This window comes from Brassica napus, chromosome C4, assembly GCF_020379485.1.
Source record: "Brassica napus cultivar Da-Ae chromosome C4, Da-Ae, whole genome shotgun sequence".
Classification (NCBI taxonomy): Eukaryota; Viridiplantae; Streptophyta; class Magnoliopsida; order Brassicales; family Brassicaceae; genus Brassica; species Brassica napus.
Genome location: NC_063447.1, coordinates 41082320 through 41107010, shown reverse-complemented (window position 1 = coordinate 41107010; position 24691 = coordinate 41082320). Strand labels below are relative to the sequence as shown.

General features: G+C 33.9%; 3 protein-coding genes and 1 long non-coding RNA gene across 6 annotated transcripts; 2 read left to right on the top strand and 2 right to left on the bottom strand.

The window, feature by feature from the left end:
* Positions 1-188: 188 nt before the first annotated feature.
* Positions 189-4664, top strand: LOC106399121 (U-box domain-containing protein 34-like). The gene has a single exon (XM_048754727.1). It carries the CDS (start codon positions 2207-2209, stop codon positions 3344-3346), a length of 1140 nt encoding a protein of 379 aa, XP_048610684.1. The 5' UTR covers positions 189-2206; the 3' UTR covers positions 3347-4664.
* Positions 4418-6679, bottom strand: LOC106397059 (PHD finger protein ING2). Of its 2 annotated transcripts, none has more exons than XM_013837599.3 (9): positions 6557-6679; positions 6349-6394; positions 6192-6263; positions 5920-6125; positions 5790-5853; positions 5124-5368; positions 4994-5032; positions 4780-4910; positions 4418-4712 (listed from the first exon to the last, which is right to left on the bottom strand). In XM_013837599.3, the coding sequence occupies exons 2-8, from the start codon at positions 6392-6394 to the stop codon at positions 4800-4802; spliced, it is 783 nt and encodes a 260-aa protein (XP_013693053.1). In that variant the 5' UTR covers positions 6557-6679; the 3' UTR covers positions 4418-4712; positions 4780-4799. The 2 variants fall into 2 exon arrangements, with proteins under 2 accessions (XP_013693053.1, XP_013693054.1); XM_013837600.3 differs by having other exon boundaries at positions 6543-6672.
* Positions 6680-12152: 5473 nt separating this feature from the next.
* LOC106400314 (uncharacterized membrane protein At3g27390) lies at positions 12153-15451 on the bottom strand. 2 transcript variants are annotated; one of them, XM_013840687.3, is made up of 9 exons: positions 15005-15451; positions 14762-14870; positions 14351-14680; positions 13998-14286; positions 13739-13845; positions 13521-13677; positions 13246-13441; positions 12928-13168; positions 12153-12519 (listed from the first exon to the last, which is right to left on the bottom strand). In XM_013840687.3, the coding sequence occupies exons 1-9, from the start codon at positions 15096-15098 to the stop codon at positions 12510-12512; spliced, it is 1533 nt and encodes a 510-aa protein (XP_013696141.1). In that variant the 5' UTR covers positions 15099-15451; the 3' UTR covers positions 12153-12509. The 2 variants fall into 2 exon arrangements, with proteins under 2 accessions (XP_013696141.1, XP_013696140.1); XM_013840686.3 differs by having other exon boundaries at positions 12153-12526; positions 15005-15429.
* A 7299-nt stretch (positions 15452-22750) lies between these two features.
* Positions 22751-24050, top strand: LOC125585513. Its single transcript, XR_007322477.1, has 2 exons — positions 22751-23422; positions 23533-24050. It is a non-coding gene; the product is annotated as an uncharacterized LOC125585513 (long non-coding RNA).
* The last annotated feature ends 641 nt before the right edge of the window (positions 24051-24691 follow it).

Genomic DNA, 24691 nt, shown 5'->3' with positions numbered 1-24691 from the left:
TTTTTTCTTTTCGTGAATTTATTCGAGATGAGATTCCGATCTTTTAAACTAAGATAATTTATGTTCTATACATAATTATATTTTTTGTTACATAATTCTAAAATCTCGGACTTGGTTCTTCATATTTTATTAGTTAATTGTGTTACATATAATAGAAATAGTTACTTCAAACTAAAAATATTAAAAAAAAATGATAAATGTAACAAATTTAAATATATTATCCGCGGAGAAAAGATCCGGTACAATTAATGTTTCAAAAACACTAGCAACAGGATGGAAAATACTGTACTTGTCATAATTGTTAAACATATACACGTACGTATACCTTCTCTAAGGACTGGGATAAAAATTGGAAGATTCTGTAATGAAATTTGTCTACAAAAGATAGAGCCCATTTCTTTTAAAGTGAAAAAGAAGACGTCTAGATGCATATAAAATTAGTTTGAAATGATAAAGACAATCTATAAAAAGATGATTAAAAAGAGAGTATAAAGGTTTTTTTTGTTGGACTGCATTTGCTAAAATTAGCATATTTAAACGCGTCTCTCTCTCCAAATTCGAAATATATAAACTCATCGAGTATCTATTAGTTGCAGAATCAAAACAGAAAGAATGTGCGAGAAAAGAGAGGAAAGCATTACGTTGGCCATCGACAGAGACAAAGAGAGCCAGAACGCTTTAAAATGGACAGTCGACAACCTTGTTAGCAAAGGACAGACTCTTACTCTTCTTCATGTCAAACTCAAACAATCATCTTCGCTTCCTTCGGGTACGTCACCATCTTTCTTTCTTTTTTTTTTCCAAATGCAAAATTACTTTGATTGATTTTGTTGTTTGTTAATGCAGGGAATAAGTCAAGCGATGATGGCGCAGAATTGTTTCTTCCATTCCGCTGCTTCTGTGCTAGAAAAGATGTGCGTTTTCGTTGCATCTTATCTCTTCTTTCAAACAATCTTATTCATTTGACCGACTCTTGTAACAGGTCCTCTGCCAAGACGTGATTGTGGAGGACATGAGTGCGGCTAAAGGAATACTTGACTTTGTGCAGAAGAATGCAGTCGAGACGCTAGTAGTCGGTGCATCCAAGATGACTCTTTTAAGGTAAATAGGCAACTGCTTTCTCCCATTTTAGACAAGACATGAGCATACTTATATACATTACTTTTGTTGGTAGAAGGTTCAAAGCACCAGATGTTTCAAGCACTGTCATAAAAAAGGCACCTAGTTTTTGTACAGTATATTCAATCTCTAAAGGAAAAATCTCTTCCATGAAATCATCGACATCTTCACTTCCGAGTTCCACTATGCGGCAGCGTGTACAAACTCAAAAGAGCAATATGAATAGTATATATTACCCCTTTTAAATTTTTTTCTAACATCTCTTTTGTTACCCTTATTGATTAAATGGCTTTCATGTCCCAGTTCAAAGGAGGCAAAGTACAATGCAACGAACACATGACGAGATCGAGATCAAGTACGCTGGTTACCTATGTAACATGTTTCATTCGTTCCCATAAAAAATAAGTTTTAAAACTTATGAAAACCACCAATGTTGATTAGGTCTCCCTTTACGAGAAGAGGATACGAAGGCACATACCAGGCCTCGATGATGGACTCCGATATATCGTTTGTGAGTAGTGGAAGACCTAGCGTGGATCTTATGTTCCCTTCCTTTCATGACCATGTCGACGTTCCGCGCCTCTCACTCAACTCTGAATATGAAGAAAATCGAATTAGTATTGCGACATCTTGCTCGTCAGATAAGCAGTCCATAGATATTGGTTCTTCATATGCAGCATTTTCATCAAGCTCCCTTGGAAGTGGGAGACAATCATGTTCACTATCGAGCCAGGTTAGCTTACTTTCACCACTGATTGCACATGATAAAGTTTTTTTTCATTTGTTTAAACTAAAATCTGACAGGATGAGATGGAAGCCGAGATGAGAAGGTTGAAAATGGAGCTAAAGTATACAATGGACATGTATAACACTGCCTGCAAGGAAGCAATTTCTGCCAAAAAGGCGGTATGTTCGAGTTTTGAACGATAAATAAATAAAATAATAATTTCTAGTCAGATAGGCGCACGCAACTCATATATGTATAATCAAAATCCGATTCATCTACAATCAGGCTACTGAGTTACACAAGTGGAAAGCAGATAAGGAACTGAAATTAGAAGAGGTAAGACTTGCCAAGGAAACAGCGATGCAAATGGCGGAGAGTGAGAAAGAAAAGAGTAGAGCTGCTATGGAAACTGCAATGGCATCCCACAGAATAGCAGAATTTGAAGCTCAAAAGAGAAAGCATATTCAAACCGCAGAGGAAAAGAAGAGGGCGACGAGTTCTTTGGCGAAAACTGATTTAAGATACAGGAAATACATAATCGAGGAGATTGAAGAAGCCACAGAAGATTTCTCTCCCAGTCGCAAGATTGGAGAAGGAGGTTATGGACCTGTTTACAAGGGATCACTAGATTACACACAAGTGGCAATAAAAGTTCTAAGACCAGACGCGGCACAAGGAAGGTCTCAGTTCCAGCAAGAGGTTGAAGTACTAACCTGTATGAGACATCCGAACATGGTTCTCTTACTTGGAGCCTGTCCGGAATACGGATGTTTAGTCTACGAATACATGGCAAATGGTAGCTTAGAAGACTGTCTGTTCAGACGAGGAAACTCTCCAATTCTTTCTTGGCAGCTAAGATTTCGCATAGCAGCTGAAATTGCAACCGGTCTGCATTTCCTCCACCAGATGAAACCGGAGCCTTTGGTTCACCGTGACCTTAAACCGGGAAACATTTTACTTGACAAGCATTTCGTCAGCAAGATTTCTGATGTTGGCTTGGCAAGGCTAGTCCCTCCATCGGTTGCAGACACCGTAACACAATATAGAATGACGTCAACAGCCGGAACATTCTGTTATATAGATCCAGAATACCAGCAGACCGGCATGCTGGGGACTAAATCAGACATCTACTCGTTCGGGATTATGCTTTTGCAAATACTTACAGCTAAGCCACCAATGGGTTTGACACACCATGTTGAGAAAGCAATCCAAAACGGAAAATTCGCCGAGATGTTAGACCCTATTGTTCCTGACTGGCCAGTCGAAGAGGCCTTGGTTGCAGCCAAACTTGCTCTAAAATGTGCAGAATTAAGACGCAAAGACAGGCCTGACTTGGGTCACGCTGTTTTGCCTGAGCTTAACAGACTGAGAGCACTAGCCGAAGAAATCATGCCATCTGTTAACTTTGGCAGAAGCCTTCGACCTTCACCGAATACTACTACGAACCGGAATAACTGCCACATACAGCGTCCAGTTGCCACAACTTCACTATATGTATGAGTCCATTAAAGTGTTTTAGCAGATTTTAAACATTGCTTGGTTAGTAAGCCATATTTTCACTTTGCAGGATATTATGAGTGATCCACAGCTACAATAAGGATCCGATAGCTCTGGTTTCCAAAAATAATCTACATACTGAAGAGGAAAATCCAAGTCGAAAACATTGAAAGACGAACATATACATCTCGAGAATTGTTTCTACCCATAGCGGCGTATTCTGTACATTTCAACAGAGTAATCTATTTATATATGTTGGTTTTTAGAGTTCCTACCATGTTGCCCCTGTATACTTCATAATCTATACTAACTTTGATTGTTGTAAATGAAAACAGCTTGTTCTTAGCAACACACAATAGCTTTTATAATGTTTGAATGTCTTCCACCACTCTGGACGTCAGAGATATCTTCTCATTTTGTGTGGTCAGATATCTCATATTAATTGAAAAGTATTACAACAATTTTTTTTAGCCACATATCATCATTAAAATTTTTTAGAATCTTTAGAAAATAGGTTGGTCAATCTAAACATATATTATACTTTTTATTAAATTAACTATCAAATTAATTAATAGTGTATAAAATAATATTTTATATTCTTTCCTTAAATAAAAGCTACGAATTAACTAATATGATATATGATAATTAATGATTATGAATAATAAATATTTGATAACAATTTTTATATCATCCCTCTTTATTGTTTAACTTTATATTATTTAAAAAAATTAAACAATCACATTAACCATATAATAAAATATTTAAATTTTTTTTATATGTTATATTTTAAATTTTTTTAAACGATTATAAATTACTAAAAATGGTTAAAATCTCATATCAAAAAATTTGTGATCAGTAGTTTAACATTTTCTTTATAACAAGATACAAATGATTATAAAATCATATTGAATATGAAATCTTATTTAATAGATATTCATATTAAACATATATACATAAAGTCATATGAATATATACATGTCTATTTTAATGTCATTTAAATTAAACTATATACCGTATAAAAATACATAAATTTGCATTGAAAAAATATTGAGATCTTCGTATTTTAATTTGAAATTTGCATTGAAAATTTCTCATATAAAAAAAGTTGTGATTAATGGTTTACATTTTTTGTTACATCAAATAAACATCTCGATTGAATTGAATTGTGCTTTTGCTCGACATTATATTCTTCAAATATTACATCTCGATTTGACTCCAAAGTCTAATTCATTGTAACAGGAGATGGCAGAGTAGCACTTAGTATTTGCAAAACTAGGATTAATCCGAGATTGTATAAAACATGACATGATTGCAATAAAAATGGAGATTCTTCTAGAAGAGAAGGTACCAAAGAAGATGTCATCGCCACCTACGAGACGCAATAATCATAAGCTCATGCAGATGTCCATATTAGACAAAAACGACAAAAGTGCTACCTTCACAAGTACGAATGATACTAATGGGACTGTGGGAGGAGCCTGCAGGTAGGGCAATACCATTTCCCTTTGAATCTGGTTTCGGGGGTGAGGCCAACGCATGTATAGTGAAACCATTCACCTCCTTGACACTATGGAAAGGGAAAAACGATTACATGGTTTTGTAGTAACCAAACATGAAATGGAAAATAAGATGGTAACAGAGCAGACTCACATTCTCATTGTCACAGGCAATCATGTCCCCAAAGGACACCTGAACAAAATAAAATAAAAATAACAAGCGTTAATCAAAGACCACAACAACCTAAAGCATCTTGCAGAATTTATATATATATATTCAGGACCTGATGGCAGACACAGTAGGTCGGTTCGTTAGGATCGATAGGCTGCTCATCAATAGGGGTGAAGTCTTTCCGATGGCTTCCTGGAGGAGGCATGAGCTCGAAGTCCCTGTCACGATCCCACTCTCTATCTCTGTAATCAATCTTCTTAGGCTGAGGTGTGCCATAAAAAGACTTGCGCTTTTCCTGCTTAGGAACTATAGGTAGTGGAGGAAGAACAGAGGGCTCGTCGGTTGGAATCTTCCCCTCTGATAGAAAAAATAACATATTAGAAATAAAGAGGACCCCCACGACAATGAACAGGTTTAGCTATGATTTGAGGGTTTAAGTGGTCTCTATAGCTTAAAACAAAATTGCAGTGCCTTGAGGTTGATCTAGAAGAAGTTTACAAGAGAGGGTAATAAAATAAAGAGCCCGAACAAGATGAATACACAGATTCCAACACTTGGCCTAGCTCCTTAATTCATTTGGTTATCTAGACAATAATCAACGTGAGAAAAAAAAAAAACAGGACTGTAATTACCAACCGACAATTCTCAATCAATCAATCCAGGTCAGATTGACTCACAAACTAGGAATAAACTGAGCGTGTAGCCATTAGAATATGAAAAGACATAGTTTTCTAATCGATTATCCTTGAGAAGACAGTAGTAATTAGAGATTACATACCTTGCTTCAAATCTTCAGAAAAATTATTGAGATCTTCATCAAGTCGTTTTAAGTGACTATCAATCTGAAACCGGAGTAAGTATACATGATGATAGTGTACTTGTGAGAGACAATAAATCATGGAGCTTACAAGATCATAGGCTTGGCGGGCCAATAAGACCTTCTCCGTACACAAACTTAAAGCATTTTCCTGGCTGGACTCAATCTCTTTACGCATTTTGTCAATGGTTTCGTCGTCATCAAGACCAGTGTTGTAATGATTATTATTGCCACTGCCCTTCTTGGAGGCAAGCCCTAAGCAATACTTGGTTTGCTGCCTCGTCTGGTTTATGAGCGCTTCAAAAAACAAGAGACAATCATCAATCAAACAAAACACACACTAAGGGTTTATCGATCTTTTACATTGAGATCTCTCGTCCAGTTCGCGAACTGTATTTAGCAATCTCTGAAGCTCCGCAGGGAAAGTGCTGGCATCTACACGACAAAAAATGAAATAAAATTGAAGCCCTAAATCGAAACAACGAATCAGAAAAAATAGGAGAGGGTGGATCGATCTTACACTCGAGGTAATCATCAACGTAAACTCCAGTTCGCGCTATTGCCATCTTTTGGAATCAGACCCACACACAAACAAACAAACAAAAAACCTAAATCACAAAACCTCTTCACTTTGCCTGTTCTTCTTATTTATTTCCCCTAGCAATCGAACGAACAGAGAGCACAAGAAACACGAATGAACCCAAAACTACACACCCTTGAATCCTAACCTTTCCTTCTCCAAAGCTCCCCCCGCTCCCGTTTCCAATTCGGGGTAAATCTGATCTACCCCCGCAAACTCTTCTAATTTTCTTATATGACCCTCTTCGGAAGTGTCTTTTTATGTAAATTCCTCATAAACCATTTTAGTATTCATCTTATCTCTTATATATTAAACATAAGTCACAATGTGACTTTTTTTTTTTTTAATGGACCTAATTATTTCTATAAAATCATGTTACATTTAATCTCTAATTTTATCATTTAAATTTTGGGCATACCAGAAATTTTTATTGAGCTATCAATAATTAGATTTAAACAATAGATGATCCATTGGATTTATAGATAGTATAAATTAAATAGATATAATTTAATATTGTAATTCTATACCTCTGATGTTAATTATTTAAATATTTGTCGATGTTAACTTTTAAAATTATAAAAAAAAAATTTTAAATAAAAAAAATCATATTATCTAACAATGATTAATCTTTACTACCTTAAACCAATGAAAACAAAATTTAAATTATATAGTTTATTTTAAAAATTAAACCAAAACTTAATGTTTAATTATTTACTCGATAATATAAATCTATGAAACGAAAAGTTTAATTTTTTAAAAATTTTCTAAATTTGTGAAATGTTACTATATTTTTCAATATGACAATAAAATTTTTTTTACTAATCTTTATATATATAGTTATGATTTTAATTGAAATAATAATCCAAAAATATATATATAGAAGAAGATACAAATACATGTGAAAGTTTGAAACAATCTATTCAATAAAAAAAAATATACCGTAAACTTATTATGTTTTAAAAATTGATAAACACATATATATTATAATATATATTAATTTAGAATTGAAAACAAAAATCCGTGCGGTTGTGCGGATCGAGATCTAGTTTATTTTAAAATACAACGCATGTTTTTTTATCAATACAACACATGGTTAATGATCATAAATTTTTGGGTGCAGATCCCGTTAGAATTTTGCAGTTAGATGTGTTTGGAAGATGGTAGAAATATTATAATAGGTGCTCAACTCAATATGTCCTTACTGGCCAAAAGTTATTCTCGTTAGCCATGTCCAATTCTTACTGACCTTATTATTATTATTATTATTATTCTATTAAATAGTCATTTTTATGTTTTCTTTTAACAAAAATAACTCTCAAAAAAGAAAATGACCAAAATAATCCATTTTTATTTTGAAATTTTTAAGATTTATTTTTTATTTTTTAAAATTTGAAACCCTATCATCAAACTCCTACCCCTTAACTCTAAATGTTAAGTCTAGATTAGTTAACCTTAAGATAAAAATACATTTTTACACTTTAATAAAATTTATTTTGATCATTTTCTTCATTGGAAGCTATTTTGTGACAAAAACTTAAAAATAGCTATCCTAGAGAATTTCTCTTATTAATATCATTATTATTATTATTATTATTATTATTATTTTATTTTTGGTATTTTTTCATATAACCAACTTTTTCTTCTAACAATTTATTTTTCTTTATCGTACTGTTTTTTTATTCAATAGTTTTCTTATTTTGCTACAAAAAAATACAAATAATTTTAAATATATTTCACTTTAATTTTTTATTTATATATTTAATAATATTTATAAAAAATAAAATAGTAAAATAAATGATTTGTTGTATTTCAATCATCAATTACTTTAAACAAATAAATCTAATAAATCATTTACATAGTTCTTATTAAAGTCATTGCTCAAGCACTACCAATGTATGTCAAGTTTTCTGTTTTCTTTTGAAATTTGCCAAAAATTAACAAGTACCATTGCAAGGTTTTGGTGGAGCTCGAATCCACCAAACAGAGAGATAAACTAGGCAAAATAGGAAAATTATGATGTCCAAAAGAAGAAAGGAGAATTGGTTTCATATAGATCATGAATTTAATCTGGCATATTATTAGCCAAACAATTGTAGCAACCGATACAATTCCCAAATTCTCTTCTAGCGAGAGTTCTTTGAGAAAAATACCATCGTACATGTTCAATTTTACGTGCAACAGGCATGTATCATATTCCTACATATGGACTAGCTTGATGGAAGCAAAGCCCTTACTATCATTAGGGATAAGACGAGTGGTACATTCATGATATCAAATTCAGGTCTGGGATGATCCATGGATCCTTACAACTCTGGCTAGGCCCACTATGCCAGCTGTCCCGGTGGTGCACCCACAAATGATGGCATCTGATTTTTCCAAGGGTACACCAAACTGTGGAATGTCAGGATGTCAGAGCAATTTGTAGCTCCAAAGGATATTCTCCTTATTCGAAGCTTGGACATTAGTCAAGCGTATAGTGATGATAAATATAGTTGGAGTTATATGAAGAGTGGGTTGTACACAGTGAAATCTAGATATTGGATGGCAAGAAATATAATGTATCAATTCTCCAAGGAAGTGGTATATGACCCTAGTATAACTAAGCTTCAAGCTTATGCCTAGAAGATCAAGGTGTCAAAAAAGATGCAACATTTGATTTGGGAAATGGCTTCAGACTATCTGGCAGTAACAGAAAATTTGACACGACGTCATATGCGTTTTGATAATCACTTTCGAAGATGTGGAGAAGATGATGAATCAGTTAACCATGCTCTATTTGAATGTCCTCATGCTTTGTTAACATGGGAATTAGCTTCCATACCATCGTGTCTTGATACCTTCCCAATATCAAGCGTTTACACGAATCTGGACTACCTCTTTTGGAGGAAGAGTGATATAGAAGATCTGAATCTAGACAGAGACACATATCCATGGATTATCTGGTACCTATGGAAAGCAAGAAATGATAAGTTATTAAAAGGAATAACATGTGAGGTAGAGGAACTAATCAGACATGCCCAGAGTGAATGTAATGAACCTCGAGGGGAACCAAAAGTCAAGTGATGATGAAGATCCACCACACGATACTAGTTTAATGGTGATCAGTCCCCGGAAATGGTGCCAAATTTGATGTGCTCAAATTACCCCCAAGAGAAACTCTCTCCAATAATAGCTCGATTGTAATATTTGAGGATCGTATCCACAGAAACTTGATATCTGACACAATAGACTTGAGTTTCAGATCAAGCTAGGTCAAATAGTATAAAACAGTAAATAAAGAAGTAAAGTAAATAATATAGTTGTTTGTTTGTGATGGAAGGAGAGTGCTAGACTTTCATTCAGGTTATCAGAACCATAATATATAGATGCTAAGGGTTGACCCTAGAACTGAAATTCAATAAGCAAATAATCCAGCTCTCGCATGCAATTACTAATCAGATGACTAAGTCTTTGTTCCAGCTCTCACATGTGAACAAGAAATGAGTGTCGATTGATACTATTGACTAAGTATCGATCGATACTTCCTTAGATAAACACTAACGACCTAGCTCTAGATGTATCTAACAACCTAGCTCGGTAGAATTATTATCAGGGTATGAGCCTACGTTCGTAGTTGTCAACAACCTAAAATCATGATTCTATTTAGCTACTCTAGAATACAAGCAGTTAGCTCAATTCTGTGAAGGATTCCTAAACCTAACAGGGAATATATGAAGACATGATAGTTGTCACATAAACCATAGATGAATAGTTGAAATAGAAATCAATAATAAAAACCAAAGGAGTTCCAAGAGAACTGTGAAGGAGTTTCAAGAGAAATGTGAAGGAGTTCCTCTCTTCTCTCTTAACCTAAGAGAAAACCTAAAATAATAGAATAGAAAGCATAGCCTAAACAATGGCTTAGAAACACACATAAATAGGGTTTTGAGTCGGCCAAGAGAATTCTGGTAATTTAGGGTAATTTCTGGCCTCAAGTCGGTCTTTAAATAGACTCGGCCCGTCTTCTGGCATCAGTGTCAAGCGACACCAATGGTGTAGTGTCAATCGACATTCCTTCATATCTTCGTCAGCTTCACGAGGAAGCTGACGTACCACTCTCAGTAGAACGAACATAATTTTAGATCTAACCATCAGATGGATCTCAAACTTGTGGCATTGGAAAACTAACTAAATTTTTTATCTTGTGTCAAAAGATAGGCTCAATCAAACCGTTGTAAGGTTTCCATCCATGACTAAACGTTTGATGCTTCTCTGCAGTTCTGCACCTCAAATAACTTCAAAGTCACCAAAGTTTTCCAAAACGCACTTGAACCTAAAATACTGTAAAACAGACTCCAAACACATATAAGATACTCAATAAAGAACATATACCATGGTCTAAATGTGGTAAAATCTATCGTATATCATTGTACAAGAGAGTGATTTCCCCTTTTCCCTTTTTTAGAGTTGGTAGAGCACAGAGGAGGAGCTCTTGCTCTCGCCGGTTCTATTTTGAACGATATCGATTACTGGTATGGTGGCTATGCTTCGGTGTCGTGGTGAACCACGCATGTTTCCTTTGCTCGAGGATATACTTATCCAATGGGTCTGGCGTGTGTCGGATCTTGTGTGGTGTCTCACTGTGTTACGTTTTTGTCATCTATGGCATCTTCATCGTAGTTTGGTGGCCTTCCTTTCATTTTATATTCCACTTCTCTGTGCTATTTCAAGGTTCAATGTTTGAAGCTTGTTGACAGTTTCTTTCTTGTTTAGCTCGTAGTTTACTTGTGAGGATTGATCCGTTAGTCACCGGGTTCAATGTTTGGCTGGTTAAGATAGCCTTTGGGGTTCTCAAAAGAGGCGTTTAGCGGTGAGTGTAGTGGGTCCAGGTTGTCTGTGGTCCTCTTACCTAATCGGTGACCCCAACCGGAGATACGACACATTCTAGTGTCGTGTATTGTCACTTGACGTTCCATGGTAATGTTGTTCTCAATTCCTTTTAGCAGGTCTTCGAGCTAACAATCTTCTTAGGTCTTCGAGCTAACGATCTTCTTAGGTCTGTTTTTCTGCAGGTCCTTTATTGTCGGACGCAGTTTTGGTTTCTTTTGCTCGTGCAACGTTTGGCGATGGATACGAGGTTGTATAGTTTGGCTCTTGGCATTTTCCTACGGTTAGTGTCCCTTGCCCTCTCTCTCTTCTGTTTGTCTCGTGCTTCAGAGTCGGGGGTAATTACAAGCTTAGATAAGCACACTAAGATTTAGCAATAACATGAGAATTTTTAGCATTTGGATCTCACCTTCTCGTGGAAGATAAAGAATGGTGATCAATTCTCAAAAATATCAAAACCGAACTAGTAAAACATGTCGAGGTGATACTTAAAACGAAGCTAGCTAGAAATTTTTGAATTGAAATATTTTGTGTAAGCCAGATTTGTAAATTCCGATTGATATATTATAATTCATTAAAAAAAGAACTTTTATAAAAACGATCGAGTTTGTGGAAACCCTTTAGTCTAGCGGTTTGACTAATGGATCATTAATGCTTTTACACCAAAAGATATAAGGTTCAAACTCCAGAAAATCTAAATTATGCAGATTAAGGAAAAAAGAGGTTACAATAGATCTTCAGCACGTTGCAGGACGTACCATCGGACATTACCTCATAAGGCGGCTCGGAGTGACGTAATCAGATGTATATTCACAGAAGGTATCGACTTTCTCATCGTTGTAATAACATAATTAACCGGACATCAGGAAAAAAAACGATCGAGTTGGAACGCACCGGAATTTTAAACATTAAAACCACAAAAGCTAGGAAAATTTAATATACAGGAAATACCACTAAAATCCACGTACACACATACAGCAGAGGAAACGCCCACCTTAGAAAGACTGAAGCGTAGGGAAGAGAAAAAAAAAGAAATGATGAGATATCCGAAACTATTTATACAACTTCCATATCTGTTGTTGCACTCTGGTCCATCTTTTGCGTTTGGTCTCTCTCGGTTATAAGAATCCCACCAGCTCGGTTTTCAGACGCACCCACTTCAAGAGCTTCTATGTACAGCACTTTGACCAAGTTCATGAATCTACGACGAAACGTTGGTATCCTTGACATCGATGCTACCATTCCCTGCAGCCTTGCATGAAAAAAAGAAGAATATAAAAAAAACCACTTAGCATCAAGCGTGGGTGTGAGAACAGAGGCCCCGATTAATATGTCTTTCTTCAGGGCCCCAAAATTTAAAAGAATTTCGAGTCTATTGGTTTAGATTTATTTAAATAAAAAACATTTCTACGAAAATTAACTAATTCACCTTCTGAATTCACGTATTTTTTCTATATGACATAATATAGCATATTTACGTAATAACTTATTCTTTTACGGTGTTAGACGTGTATTTGGTGAAAAAAATACATCATATTAGAAAATTGTTTTCATCACAGTTGTAAATAAGTTTATTTTTAAAACTTGCCTTAGGCCCCTAAAACTCTTCGCACGGCACCGTGTGAGAGCACTGATCTAATGATTGATACTTACCTTCTAATTATGGCCTGTAATTGTGCTTTCCTCACTGAATCACTCGAGGGGAACCCGGTGCTATCCCAGTTTTCGGTTCTTTCGTTTTTGTATACCATTACCAATTTCCTTAGACAATACTCTTCATCCTCAGTCAGCTTCAGATTCTTTATCTGCTCCTTCATTATCAGTAAAGGCCCAACGAGCCACACAAACACTCTGTCTTTTGGGCTGTTTAGTTCCGTAAGCTCCACACCATCAGCTGCCATAAGTTTTTCACAAAATCATAATTAGCGCATGAGAGATCATCTTTGCGAGGATACATATATATATACTTACTGATCACCAACCCGGACGAGTTAGACTTAGCCGATGCAAGGAGACATTGTAACACGGTCCAAGCGGGTAGTTGGAAAAAGAGCTTCTTACAATTACCCCTGACAAGACATTGCTCTACATCTTTCACATTTATCAAGCCATCTCGAATAAGGATCCTCCCATTCACCTCACAAGACTTAAACAACCATTCCCATACCTCAAAGCGAAAAACAAGATGCTCGTTTTATATTTGTAAAGTCAAGAGGATATATGAAAATTTCCAAGGGCTAATATACCTGAACTGGTTTATATAGTGTGATCGTTTTTTTCAGTGTCCTCGACTGTTCTGAAACAAGCCGGGAGCCGTTTATTCTGCTATTGAGATCAACGTTCTTCCTCTCTCCTAATACTTTCTTCCCATGAACAGTGTTTGTTTTCGTCCTATAGCAAGGCCTGGCTGTATACTACACGGTCAATCAACCAATACTGAACATAGAAATGAGACACTATGTACCTTGGGAGGCAAGTTCCTTCTCTTATATAGAGTAAATCATTTACGTATTCGTCAAACAGTGATACCGCAGCTATTATATAATTACACCCCATTCTGAAAGAGTCCTCCTGAAAAGATTTTCGAACGATTGTAAGGATAGAGTCGACCTAGCAATCGATTAAAAAAAATCCAAGCAAAGAAAGATCTAAAAATAAATGATTTCCCAATAACCAACCAACTATGCAAGATGAATAAAGTTTAATCGGTATCTGTTGCAAACCTGATGAACGATGACTCCACTGTAGAGTCCTAGAAAGAAACTGGAGAAGGTCGAAGCTATAACAGCTCCCACGACAGCTAGTGGCCACAGACATATCGCAAGACCTGCAAATGGAACACAGACAGTCTCCAAGAATGGGCCTTCCCTACCAACAAGGTCTTCTAATAGCCTTTTCCATCCTTTGAGCAACATATATGGACTTTTATAAAGAGCAACAACTGTTATCAAAACACCATCTACCACCACACCTATGAGACCTGCAAGCAAACAACTCGGCACCAGCGACAACCTGGAAAAAAATGAGATTACGTTATGTAACCATTTTGTTTTCAAACAAAGAAAGCGATTGTCACCTTATCTCTAAAGGTTTAGCATCAGCGGAAACCATTTCTCTCAACTCATCCATGTAGGAGAAATAAGAATGGAAACAGAAGTCAGTGAAGTCCGTAACCACAGTGCAACTCCCTTTTATAGTTGACAAGGAACCATCAACAATACAATGGTAGGATTTGCTAGTAATAGACTCCCCTACAGCCTCGAATGTCGCCATAAGGGGAGTGAAAAAACCGTAAGCGATTCCACCTAGGAGACTTCCTGCAATACCAGTAACTGGCCAGAGTAGCAAAGGCAGTGGAAAAAATATCAACGCCAAGGTCTTCAAAACCAGCCCGATTCTCTTGGTTCTAGGGTATTTACCACAAGAAAGTTAGTGGAAACACAGAGAAACAAAATGGGTTTTTGAATTTGATACAAGAATTTAAAACCTCGCCAAGCAGTAGTAGGTCCAAATGAAATGTGCCGGCCAAAGGCCAATGATCACAGAGGAATTGCCAATCAAAATTATAGCAGATGAGATTGGACCACAAATCAGGGCTGTGAAGACAATAATAAATAAAAAACAAGAGTGAAAACTTTGCATAAGTTTCAGAGCTTATTGCTACATAACCAAAATCTTGAGTAGCAACTAAAGTGGACCTAAGTAAGGATGAAGGAGTCAAAATACATACCCTTGAAGAGGCCAAGAAGCAGCAAAAGGAAGAAGAAGGGAAGGAAAGAGACAAAACTCCACAGTTTCTCCAGAAACCCTATTGGGACCTCCATTACTTTCTTGTTTTGGTAAAACCTCCGGTGATCAAATGCTACAGATATAAAGAAAGTGGAGGTGGCTGTGTGTACGTGTCACTCCCCTGGGACACGTGGCGACTCAAAAGGGTCTGTAGCGGGATTCATCCACTCGCACTTGTTGGTAGGAAGAATGTTGTTTGTTCCCTACCGTAATGGTAGACTTCCGGTTAAGCTTAGTTTTGATCTCCTATTAGGTTGATTGGCAGTACGGTTTAAGACGTTTCAATTTTGTTCAACCGTTCACATAAAACCTGCCTTATGATGATGCATTATCTATCTAATCTATTAAAACAAGAGTACAAATAAAAATTCTCACTTTTTCTAAATATTTACAAAGGATTGTCATTGGTATAAACCGATGCTAACACTAAACTATACCTCCTAAATTCAATTGTTTTATCTTATATACTATTAAAATAGAATCACTCCTATAATTCTACCCTTGGTTTTTTAAGTTATTTACGTCTCAATGCCATTGTCTTATTTTCCAAAAATCCATTCGGCCATTTATTCCACCAACCATATTTAGCCAAGTTTTATAACCAATCACATCCATTGATATTCCTTATTTTTCGGAAAAAAAAATTTGGCTCTCTTTTATTCAACCAATAAGATGTAACAAATTTTTAGATTTAATAATTAGATATTTATTATATCACAAGATTCTCTTATAAAAAAGTAACTGAATTTCAGCCATCATCAATTCTGTTTCCTTAATATTAGACATATAATATATTTTAGATCTTTCAATAACCGGGTAGATACAAATACAGCATATGCTAGGAGCTTTTTCGAAAATCCTAAACACCTTAACTTCACTATAAATATGTATTCATCGTTTCTTAGACAAACCACAAATTTTACAAAATCACTATGGCTTCTAATAAGAATTTTGCTGCGATTATAAGGCCTTCGAAAACATGGGTGTGCATGTGAAGGTGCTACACACATGGAAACAGCAAGAAGGTGAAACAATGCAAATCATCTTAGCCGATGAGAATGTAAGACCCATATGTATACTTTTTTCATAGTATAGATGTTGACCTTAATTTTCCTCAATGATATGAATAGGCCCTAATTGTGTAGCCTGTTATTCTGTTACAAAGGACTATATGATATTTGAATAATCTTCATATCTTCCAAATGCTGCAAACAAATATTTTATTAAAACGATCAAGTCAAAGTATAAAAACTTACATTCTCTCTGGTCTGGTGTACTTCGTATAATAGTTCGAGTATGATTCACAACATGTAAAGGAAGACAAAGTTTCTGGAAATAACTTATCCTTTATAGTAAAGTCATGTTGTTCTTCACAGAAGAATGAAATCCATAACCGTTGTATTTGTATCATGTAAATTATTCTTTGAAACTATATTAGTCCTGAAACAAACAAAAGATGGTAAGAATAATATATTAACCATTTTTAGTTTTATTGCAATAAAAGTATTTTTGTTATAATGAATGTCTCAAGCTGTAAACAATAAATTTAACAGTATATAGAAATTGTCAAATGTGTGTTTTACGATTCTTTACCAATATTATTTGGCTGGTTGTTTTCCAGAGATCAGATTTTGATTGCTTTAGATCTTCTTTGGACACTTCGAAATCATTCCAATCTTATCAGATTAAACATACAATTAATCGGGACTCACATGCAGAACAAATCAGAAAAAATGTTAGATCTAACCGGTTAGTTTTTTGAAAATCAGATTTAAAGCATTACTATGGATCAAAACAAAAGACTTGGGATTAGATTTATCTTTTTGTTTTCATTCGAAAGTACTTATGACTTCGTTGAAGAGATTGGAAAAGGAGAAGTCAGCAACCATCTCAAACTCATCGTTCTTAACACATAAGACTTCAGATTCGACATGCAAAGCTTTCTTAAACATTTTTTAAGGAACTATATCGATTTTAGAGATGTAACTACTATCTATATAATCTAAAAGAAAAAGTGAGAGAATATCACCTGAAGAGATCAAGGTAAATCAGTTTGCAATTTTTTGGTTTGTTTTTTTCAGATAAACTTTTTTTTAATCAATGAATTATTCTGGAAGTATAACAGTTTTTCAAGATGATATTGTACGTAGACAACATTTTTTTTATGGGCTGGGTTTGTGACGTGATTTTGTTAGCAAACTAACAACTCAATTAAAACCCAAAATTATAATACATTACATACACTAAGGGCATGGTTTTTCCGCTATCATCCGCAAACGTAGTTTTTGCAGTTGGTAGTGGTTGTTGACGTTAAATAGCTTAAAACCGCTCTAAACCTCTTAAAATCAAAAGCTGTTTCCAGCTAGCGTTTGCGGTCGCGGACGGTTGCGGTAGGGTATTTAAAAAAAAATTCAATACAAAAATAAATTAAAATAATAGAAATACTAAAACTTTAAAACAAAAATATTTTTTATAGTTTAAAAAATTAATAGTATAATTTTATAAATATAATTTTTATATTTATTATAATATTATGATTTTTAATGCATTTATAGTTATATAAAATATAAATATTGTTAATTTATTATTTAACAACTGCTGCGTTTGGTAGGTAACCAGTCATAAGTATCCCGCAAACGCAATAATTTCTAACCGCAGTACCAGTCGTGAAACTCTCTTAAAATGTTTAAAAACGCAACCATCTGCATTCACAAACGCACGCAACTGTTGAGGTTACACTAATCATACCATTTAACCATAAGAATAAATAAATTACAAAAGAATTAGTATACAATAAAAATTTATTATATTTAAAACACAATTGTAAATAGATTAAATCATCTTATATAGAAACACATAATCTTATCATTAAAAATATTTTTAAAATTTTAAACTGAAATAAATACCGCGCTTTTAAAGCGCATGTCAAAATCTAGTCTATACTATTAAAGAAAAATCCCTTATGGTATTCTGCCTTTAGTTTTCATTAGATATTACGAGATTTGCCATTGCATTTATTTATAAGTATATTTAATATATTAACAAAGCAGTTTAATAAAAACATATACGTGATATTAACAAATATATATTCAAAAAATCTAGATCATTAATTGTAGGTCTTTTAGATAAGTAGTATATATCACTATGGGTCATGTGAATTTCCATCTATTATGGTTTGTATTTATTTTTGTTATATTTTGTTATATGTGTGATTAGATTGCGAATGGAATTGATATGGGTGATAATGGTTTATGTCATAAGATATGGATTAGGTGGATGGTTTCATTGGATGAGGGATTATATATGGTAGATTTATTTTATTTGACTATTTCTCTATCCATAAATATTTGTTTTTGAGACTTGTTTCTGAGAACAGCTCCAGCGTTTGTTCAGGTGTCTCACCAAGACCAAACCAAGGTGACTATTCTCTCATCAGTGAATTTTTTTTTCCCGTTTCTTTGACACATCATGTAATTAGTCCATCACTACTGTTTATAAGGTGATTCTGTTAAGTGGGTGGATTTATTTTCTTTTGGCATGTTTTCTAAATATTTTATTTATTAGGATGTTTTGTTCTGTTATGAATGATTGTCAATTTTGAACTCTTCCGTGAACATATTATGTATGTTTTTTGTTACTGTTTGTTTGATGTTGTTAATTATGGAGTCAGTTGTGACGATTACAAGAAAAATGATGTTTTTTTCTTTCATTTATTGGGGTTACATTATTAGTACCATGAATGCAAGAATGTTCTTTTCAAGAAAAAAATTATGCATTTAATACGAATAATTGTTAATTTGATCCAGAAAAATGAATTTGAGAGGGGACATGATCAAATCGTCACTTTAAGAAGTAACAAAATCTATAAACATGGAAAAAGAAAAAGATTAAAATTATGCTCTAAGCCAATTTATATATATGCAAATAAGTTTCTAAAGGTAGAATGAAGCTCCAATAATTGTTTTACCAGACTAATGTTACATTTTTGCAACAGATAGTTCAAGTGATTGCTAAAATTATAATATGTTATATTAAATTAATTTTAAAATTAATTATATTTGATTTTGATGTTTGTATCTATATTAATAGGTTGCGGCGTATAACATATTATATTGGGTGGATGAGGTGTAGGTGGTGTTCTTGTTGTTTGTTTTTTTTTTATAATTATGAATCCATAACTGGTTGGTTAATTGTGAATTTATATTTTAGGCTCTCAAGAATAGATTTGTGGTTCTCATGATTATCATTTGTATGAAAGGATTGAGCATAAGATGATTGCGTATTGTTACGTTTTATGCTAGGCTGAATATTATATTGAAGACCTGAGTAAAATATTGAAAATGTAAGTCAATTGTCTATATTATAAATTAACACTTAAATGTATATTTATAATATTCTATTTCAAATATTTCAATTCGTTTAAGGTCATTGTCTAGTTGTAAAGAAAATACATTTTGATGCTTAAGTAATTTACGATTTTTGAAGCTAAGTTATATGTGTTTACTATTATGTAAACATTTTGGTTTTATTTTTCTATTAGTTTCTTAATTTATACAGTTTTAATTTAATATTTTATAGTTTTTTTGTAAATGAATAATATTAATTTTAATGTTTTATTTTTTGTTCAATGTAGTTAATTTTTTATATTTAAAATAAGGTTATATTTTATGGAACCAAAGATACGCAAGTAACAATAAAAACGATAAAGATAGATATAAATTATTTTTTTCATGTAGTTGAACTCCACTTATTTTTAATTTTGGATGTGGTATATTTTTTTGTTTATTATAATATTTTTAATTTCTTATTTAGATTTTTAATGGTCTTTATAAATTTAATTTTTAAAATGTAAATATGATGTCACGATAATATAAAATAATTCGATACATTTATGCATTTTTTATAAATTTAGAAAAAAATGATATTTGCTAATATAATGATGTCAGTAAATTAACGAATCAATTATAAAAATTATTTATGAATTATTTAACGTTTTTTAAAAGATTTGGTATAAAAATAAGATAGATTAATAAATATGTTAAACCTAAATTAATGTGTCGTGCTCATGTTGTCTGAGAAAGCATAAATTGTTCTGAAAAAAAAAAGGTATAACTTTTCATATAGATAACATTAGTACATACTACGTTTAAGTGGTTTAGAAAAAAATCATATCGTTAACGTAAACTGTTATTATTGTTGTTGTTACTAATTAAATAGAAACAGAACATATAATAACAGGAAAATTACATGAATCCAACACCTTCAAAACACTATGCCACAAAGGTTCTTCTCCTTCACCTTCTTTTGAAATTTCAGGAACTTGTTACAATAAGCAAAGACAAAGTCAAAGAGTAGTATCCATCCTATGTGGACAGCAGCTACAACTCGTAAGAAGTCATGTTCGAGAACCCATTTGTCGGCAACATTATAAGGCTCATGTCTCCGACATCAGCATCTGCACTATCGAATCTTTTTTTCCTACTTGAGATGTGAAGATACCGTACGACATTCCAGCAGATTTTTCACGGCAGATACAGTACGCCGTTGAGCAATAGCGGGTTGCAGCGTTAGTGGCACCGAGGAAAAGTGTATCAGCATACATGACTGATGACTCCAAAGAAGTTATTCAGGTCCTGCTCCTTTTCTCTGCTGTGGTTTTGGGATGAATCACTCACGGTTTAATAAGATGATAGTTTAATAAGATGGAACATATGGAAGCAAGCTTACATTTTCGTTCCAGTTTCTAGAAAATTAAACCAAACATGACGCCAATATTGCCATGAGAAACCGGATAGCATTGTACTGAAGATATCTCCAGTTAGACCAATACTGTTTCAAGAAGCAAGATTTGATTTGAGTCAAAATGGCTATGAGTACTTAGCTTGGAAGTAGAGATCTTTCGATCATGGTGGTCTAGTATTGAGCTCTTTGATGAGTTCCTGGTTTCTCCTGAAGTAGACATCGATGTTGAGGTTAGGAAAGTCAAGTAACACTCTGGTCTAATACTAATATTAACGTTTGACTTTAACATACCGATGAAGAGAGGGGTTAGTGAATAGTTGAGCAAAGATCACACTCATTTGTGACTCCATTGAAGAAGTAGCGACGTCAAGCATCAACTGTATCCATCCTTGATCTTTGGTACCCCTTCAGCAGCCTGCAGAATAAGGCTATTATTAGTTTGACTATGAGAAGGACAAAAATAAAATGTTTTACATACATCAACAACAGCAAACCTCTTCAAGAGCTCTTTCTCCCTATCTCTCAGATAACTTAAACGCTTAGATCTCAGTGTGTGCTTCCACTAAGTCTCGATCTTTATATGCATCCTAATAGAAAAAAAAACTAATAAATCAAGCAAACACCAACAACCAAAAAAGATGCATAAAATTATAAATCAAATCGATGTGTAAACAACTATAGATCGAGCTAGAATTTTCTCCAAACCTCTATCTTCGTTCCTGTTTAATAAACGCATATATCCAGTATTCCAAATTTCATGAAACCTATTAAGGGAGGAGGACAGAGACTTAATCAAGAAAAAAAATCTATGTCAGACAAAGATCTAAACAGGAAATGTTGGTAATAAGGATTCAACACGACGAGATCGTAACAATTAGGATCCGATACTTAAAACAATATGAACTGAAGCAGAGATTTAAAAGTAACCAGAAAATCCAGTAGAAGAATATCCACTTCCATGAGTTCGCCACTGCATCGTACGTTTCTGCCTCCCAGAAACGGAGCATCAGGACTTGGACTTGAACTGGTAGAGATTGATAATAAGAAGCTGAAACATCTCTCAGAACTCTGGTTCTATCGCATTCTCGAATGACTGAGACGGAGACGAAGAAAAAATAAACCCTAATACGTAAAGACGTTCAATGCCGTGTTTCCAACTGAAAAACACCTCGATGGGCTGGCATAATCAAACAAAAGAAAGGTCCAAGTCAAATAAAAAAAACCCACGTAACAAATAGTTTAATGAAGTGATGCGTTTTGGCAAGACGGACACGTGTCGCAACGTCAAGAAACGACTTTCTGACCTGGAATCCTAAATGGCAGCACTAGGAGAGAAAAAACTTTTCTTTATATATAAAGATTAGGGCCGGCTCGACCGTAGTGATATATTTTCATTGTATTTATGTTATATTGGCATTTGCAAGAGAAGTATATAGACTGCAAAGGGTGACATGCGGAACAACTACAGACAAATGCTTTGTGGTTTTAATAGTAACAAAAATATATAGATACATAGGTATATGTAGAGATTTTTGTTATTATTCACGGTGCGGTGCAGTCGGTCACCACTCGAAATCATAAAATCGGATGATCCTTATAGATAATCAATTAGTGATTTATATTTTACTAAAAAATTGTGGGTTTATAGTGTGTCTTTTTTTGGACCTTAAGATATAATTCATATGTTTATAATCTGACTTAAATAAAGTTCATTGATTTTAAAATTTTAGCCAGTCGCCTAATACGTTAGTGAATGTGTCTTTTAAAGCATTGTGTTTTGTGTTCTAAATTTTGACTTGTAAGTCAATTTAATATGAGATAGTCAATATAATGCTCATTTTTAATATTATTGGAGTTATTATGAATTGGCATTATGAATAATGATTAATGGATCTTGTTTTGTTATTCTTTTTTAGAAAAGATCTTGTTTTGTTATTCATTTGACTTATTTGCGCTATAAAGTGCTGGATTCTGCATACTATACGTTTGACTAAATCTTAAGAGTAAGGACTGATGTTTTTATCTTTTTCACGTGTATTGTTAGATTTTGGGATGGGCTTTGGAAGCTTGGGCTGTTATCTACTTTCTGGACTTGCCTCTTCTACTTTATAATCAATCAAACGAATGTTGACCCAAAAAAAAAAAACGTTTATATGTGTTTAATCGCATATACACGTGGAGTGTTCCTTTAGTTAGGTGAGACTGAATTCAAGAAGAAAAAAAAGAGAAATGACCAAACTGCAAATAAGTGTAACTTAAGTTGTTTATCAGATCTAGGATCTTCCACATTTATTTAGGCCGATATTAAACTCTTCACGGGATGAGGCTTGTTGCCTGATGAAGGAAAAAACACGGCTTGAGCTCCTCTGCAATTGGAGGTGAGAGCGATGATTTTGGGAGCTGAGATGGCTGTTGGTCGTGATCTTAGAAGATCGAAGCGGTGAGAAAGATGAACGCCCTCACGCCACTGAGAAATCTTAAACACGACAAAGGAATGAGGTAATCACGGTTGGACCACCGGAGATCAATCGGAGCGGCAACAAAGATGACTGGAGAAGTCGCAAGAGAAGTTGCGGGGGTGCCATGGCGAGGAGTCGAGGTCGCTGAGACGAATAAGGTATGAGAAGCACTTTTGACTTTAGCCATTTCTCAGAGATTAAGTTTACTTTGCAAGTTAATCAGATTGAGAAGCTGATTTTGAGAGGAGGATGTCGAACTTTTTTATAGTCACAGGTATACATCTTCATATTAAATAATAAATTATGGTGGATGGAGTCATGAAGGGCTTTAAGATGATGTATCTGTCAATGAGGAAGAAGATTGAATGACGTGAGAAAAATCTCTACCAACAGATTCATCGCACCGACTTCGTCGACTCAATCCCTAAAATCAGAATCGCCGTGTAGAGATGTTACACGCTCACTATCGGGATGGGTTTTAGCCTAAAACCCACATAAAAGCTGTAACCCATATCTCTTCAATTTTTTTAAATGAAACGCAACGTATAAGCAAAAGTGGACAGATGTCGCTTTAAGAGAGCACAAATTGATGAGCTGGAATTCTAGGTGGACACCTGAGAGTGATTCAGGGGTCTTCTTTATATATAAAGATATATTCAATCTCTTTATTTAAAAGATTATCAGATGACCAATTAAATTAATTTAATCTCTAATTTAATATCCCCTCAATCCTCTTATAAACATTTTCATAATAACATGTACATGTTTGTTGATTATATAAAATGTGTAATCAAATTTGGGTAAAATGGTTGGACAAAGTATATTAAATTCTATTGGTTCAAAAAAGTATATTAAAATCTAGAGAGTTAATATAAATGAACGTCGAAATCTAAGAAAGTTTTGTTATTTTAATTTCTTTTAGTTAAATTAGTACCTTTCATATATTTAGTTTTTTAGATATTAATTTTAAAAATTAGCATATTTAAGTATATAATTGTGATTCAGATATTTTCAGATTACTCAAAATATTTTGACTCAAGTTGGGTATGGTTCCATCTATTCGAATATTAATGTTTTAGACCATTCAAGTGTTTTCCCAATGTGGTTTGGGTTCGGTATACTTTACGGGTTTGATTCGGTTCTTCATACAAATATTTTTATTGATTCTAACCAAAACTTAACAAACTATTTATAAAATATTTTTAATTTTTTACTTTTTTACTTTTTGATTTTTTTTTATTTTAACCAGAAACAAATAGGTTTGCCATCGGTTAATCAAAAACGAATACAAAATCTAGTCCACACTAAGCAGAATCCCTAATAGGATTTTACCTTCGGTTTTGGAGTTATTTACAAAGTTATGCCACTCCTTTTCATTTAACTCATTAATTATCATTTCTAAAAACATAATTATATTTTCAAAAGTT

Coding starts and splice junctions, on each gene's coding strand:
- LOC106399121 (XM_048754727.1), top strand. CDS start 2,207: ATGCAAATGGCGGAGAGTGAGAAAGAAAAGAGTAGAGCTGCTATGGAA.
- LOC106397059 (XM_013837599.3), bottom strand. CDS start 6,394: ATGGCAATAGCGCGAACTGGAGTTTACGTTGATGATTACCTCGAGT. Junction 5,369..5,789: donor TTCTGAAGATTTGAAGCAAG/GTATGTAATCTC, acceptor TTTTTCTATCAG/AGGGGAAGATTCCAACCGAC. Junction 4,911..4,993: donor TTGCCTGTGACAATGAGAAT/GTGAGTCTGCTC, acceptor CCCTTTCCATAG/TGTCAAGGAGGTGAATGGTT.
- LOC106400314 (XM_013840686.3), bottom strand. CDS start 15,098: ATGGAGGTCCCAATAGGGTTTCTGGAGAAACTGTGGAGTTTTGTCTCT. Junction 14,681..14,761: donor ACCTACTACTGCTTGGCGAG/GTTTTAAATTCT, acceptor TAAATACCCTAG/AACCAAGAGAATCGGGCTGG. Junction 13,442..13,520: donor CACTATATAAACCAGTTCAG/GTATATTAGCCC, acceptor TTTCGCTTTGAG/GTATGGGAATGGTTGTTTAA.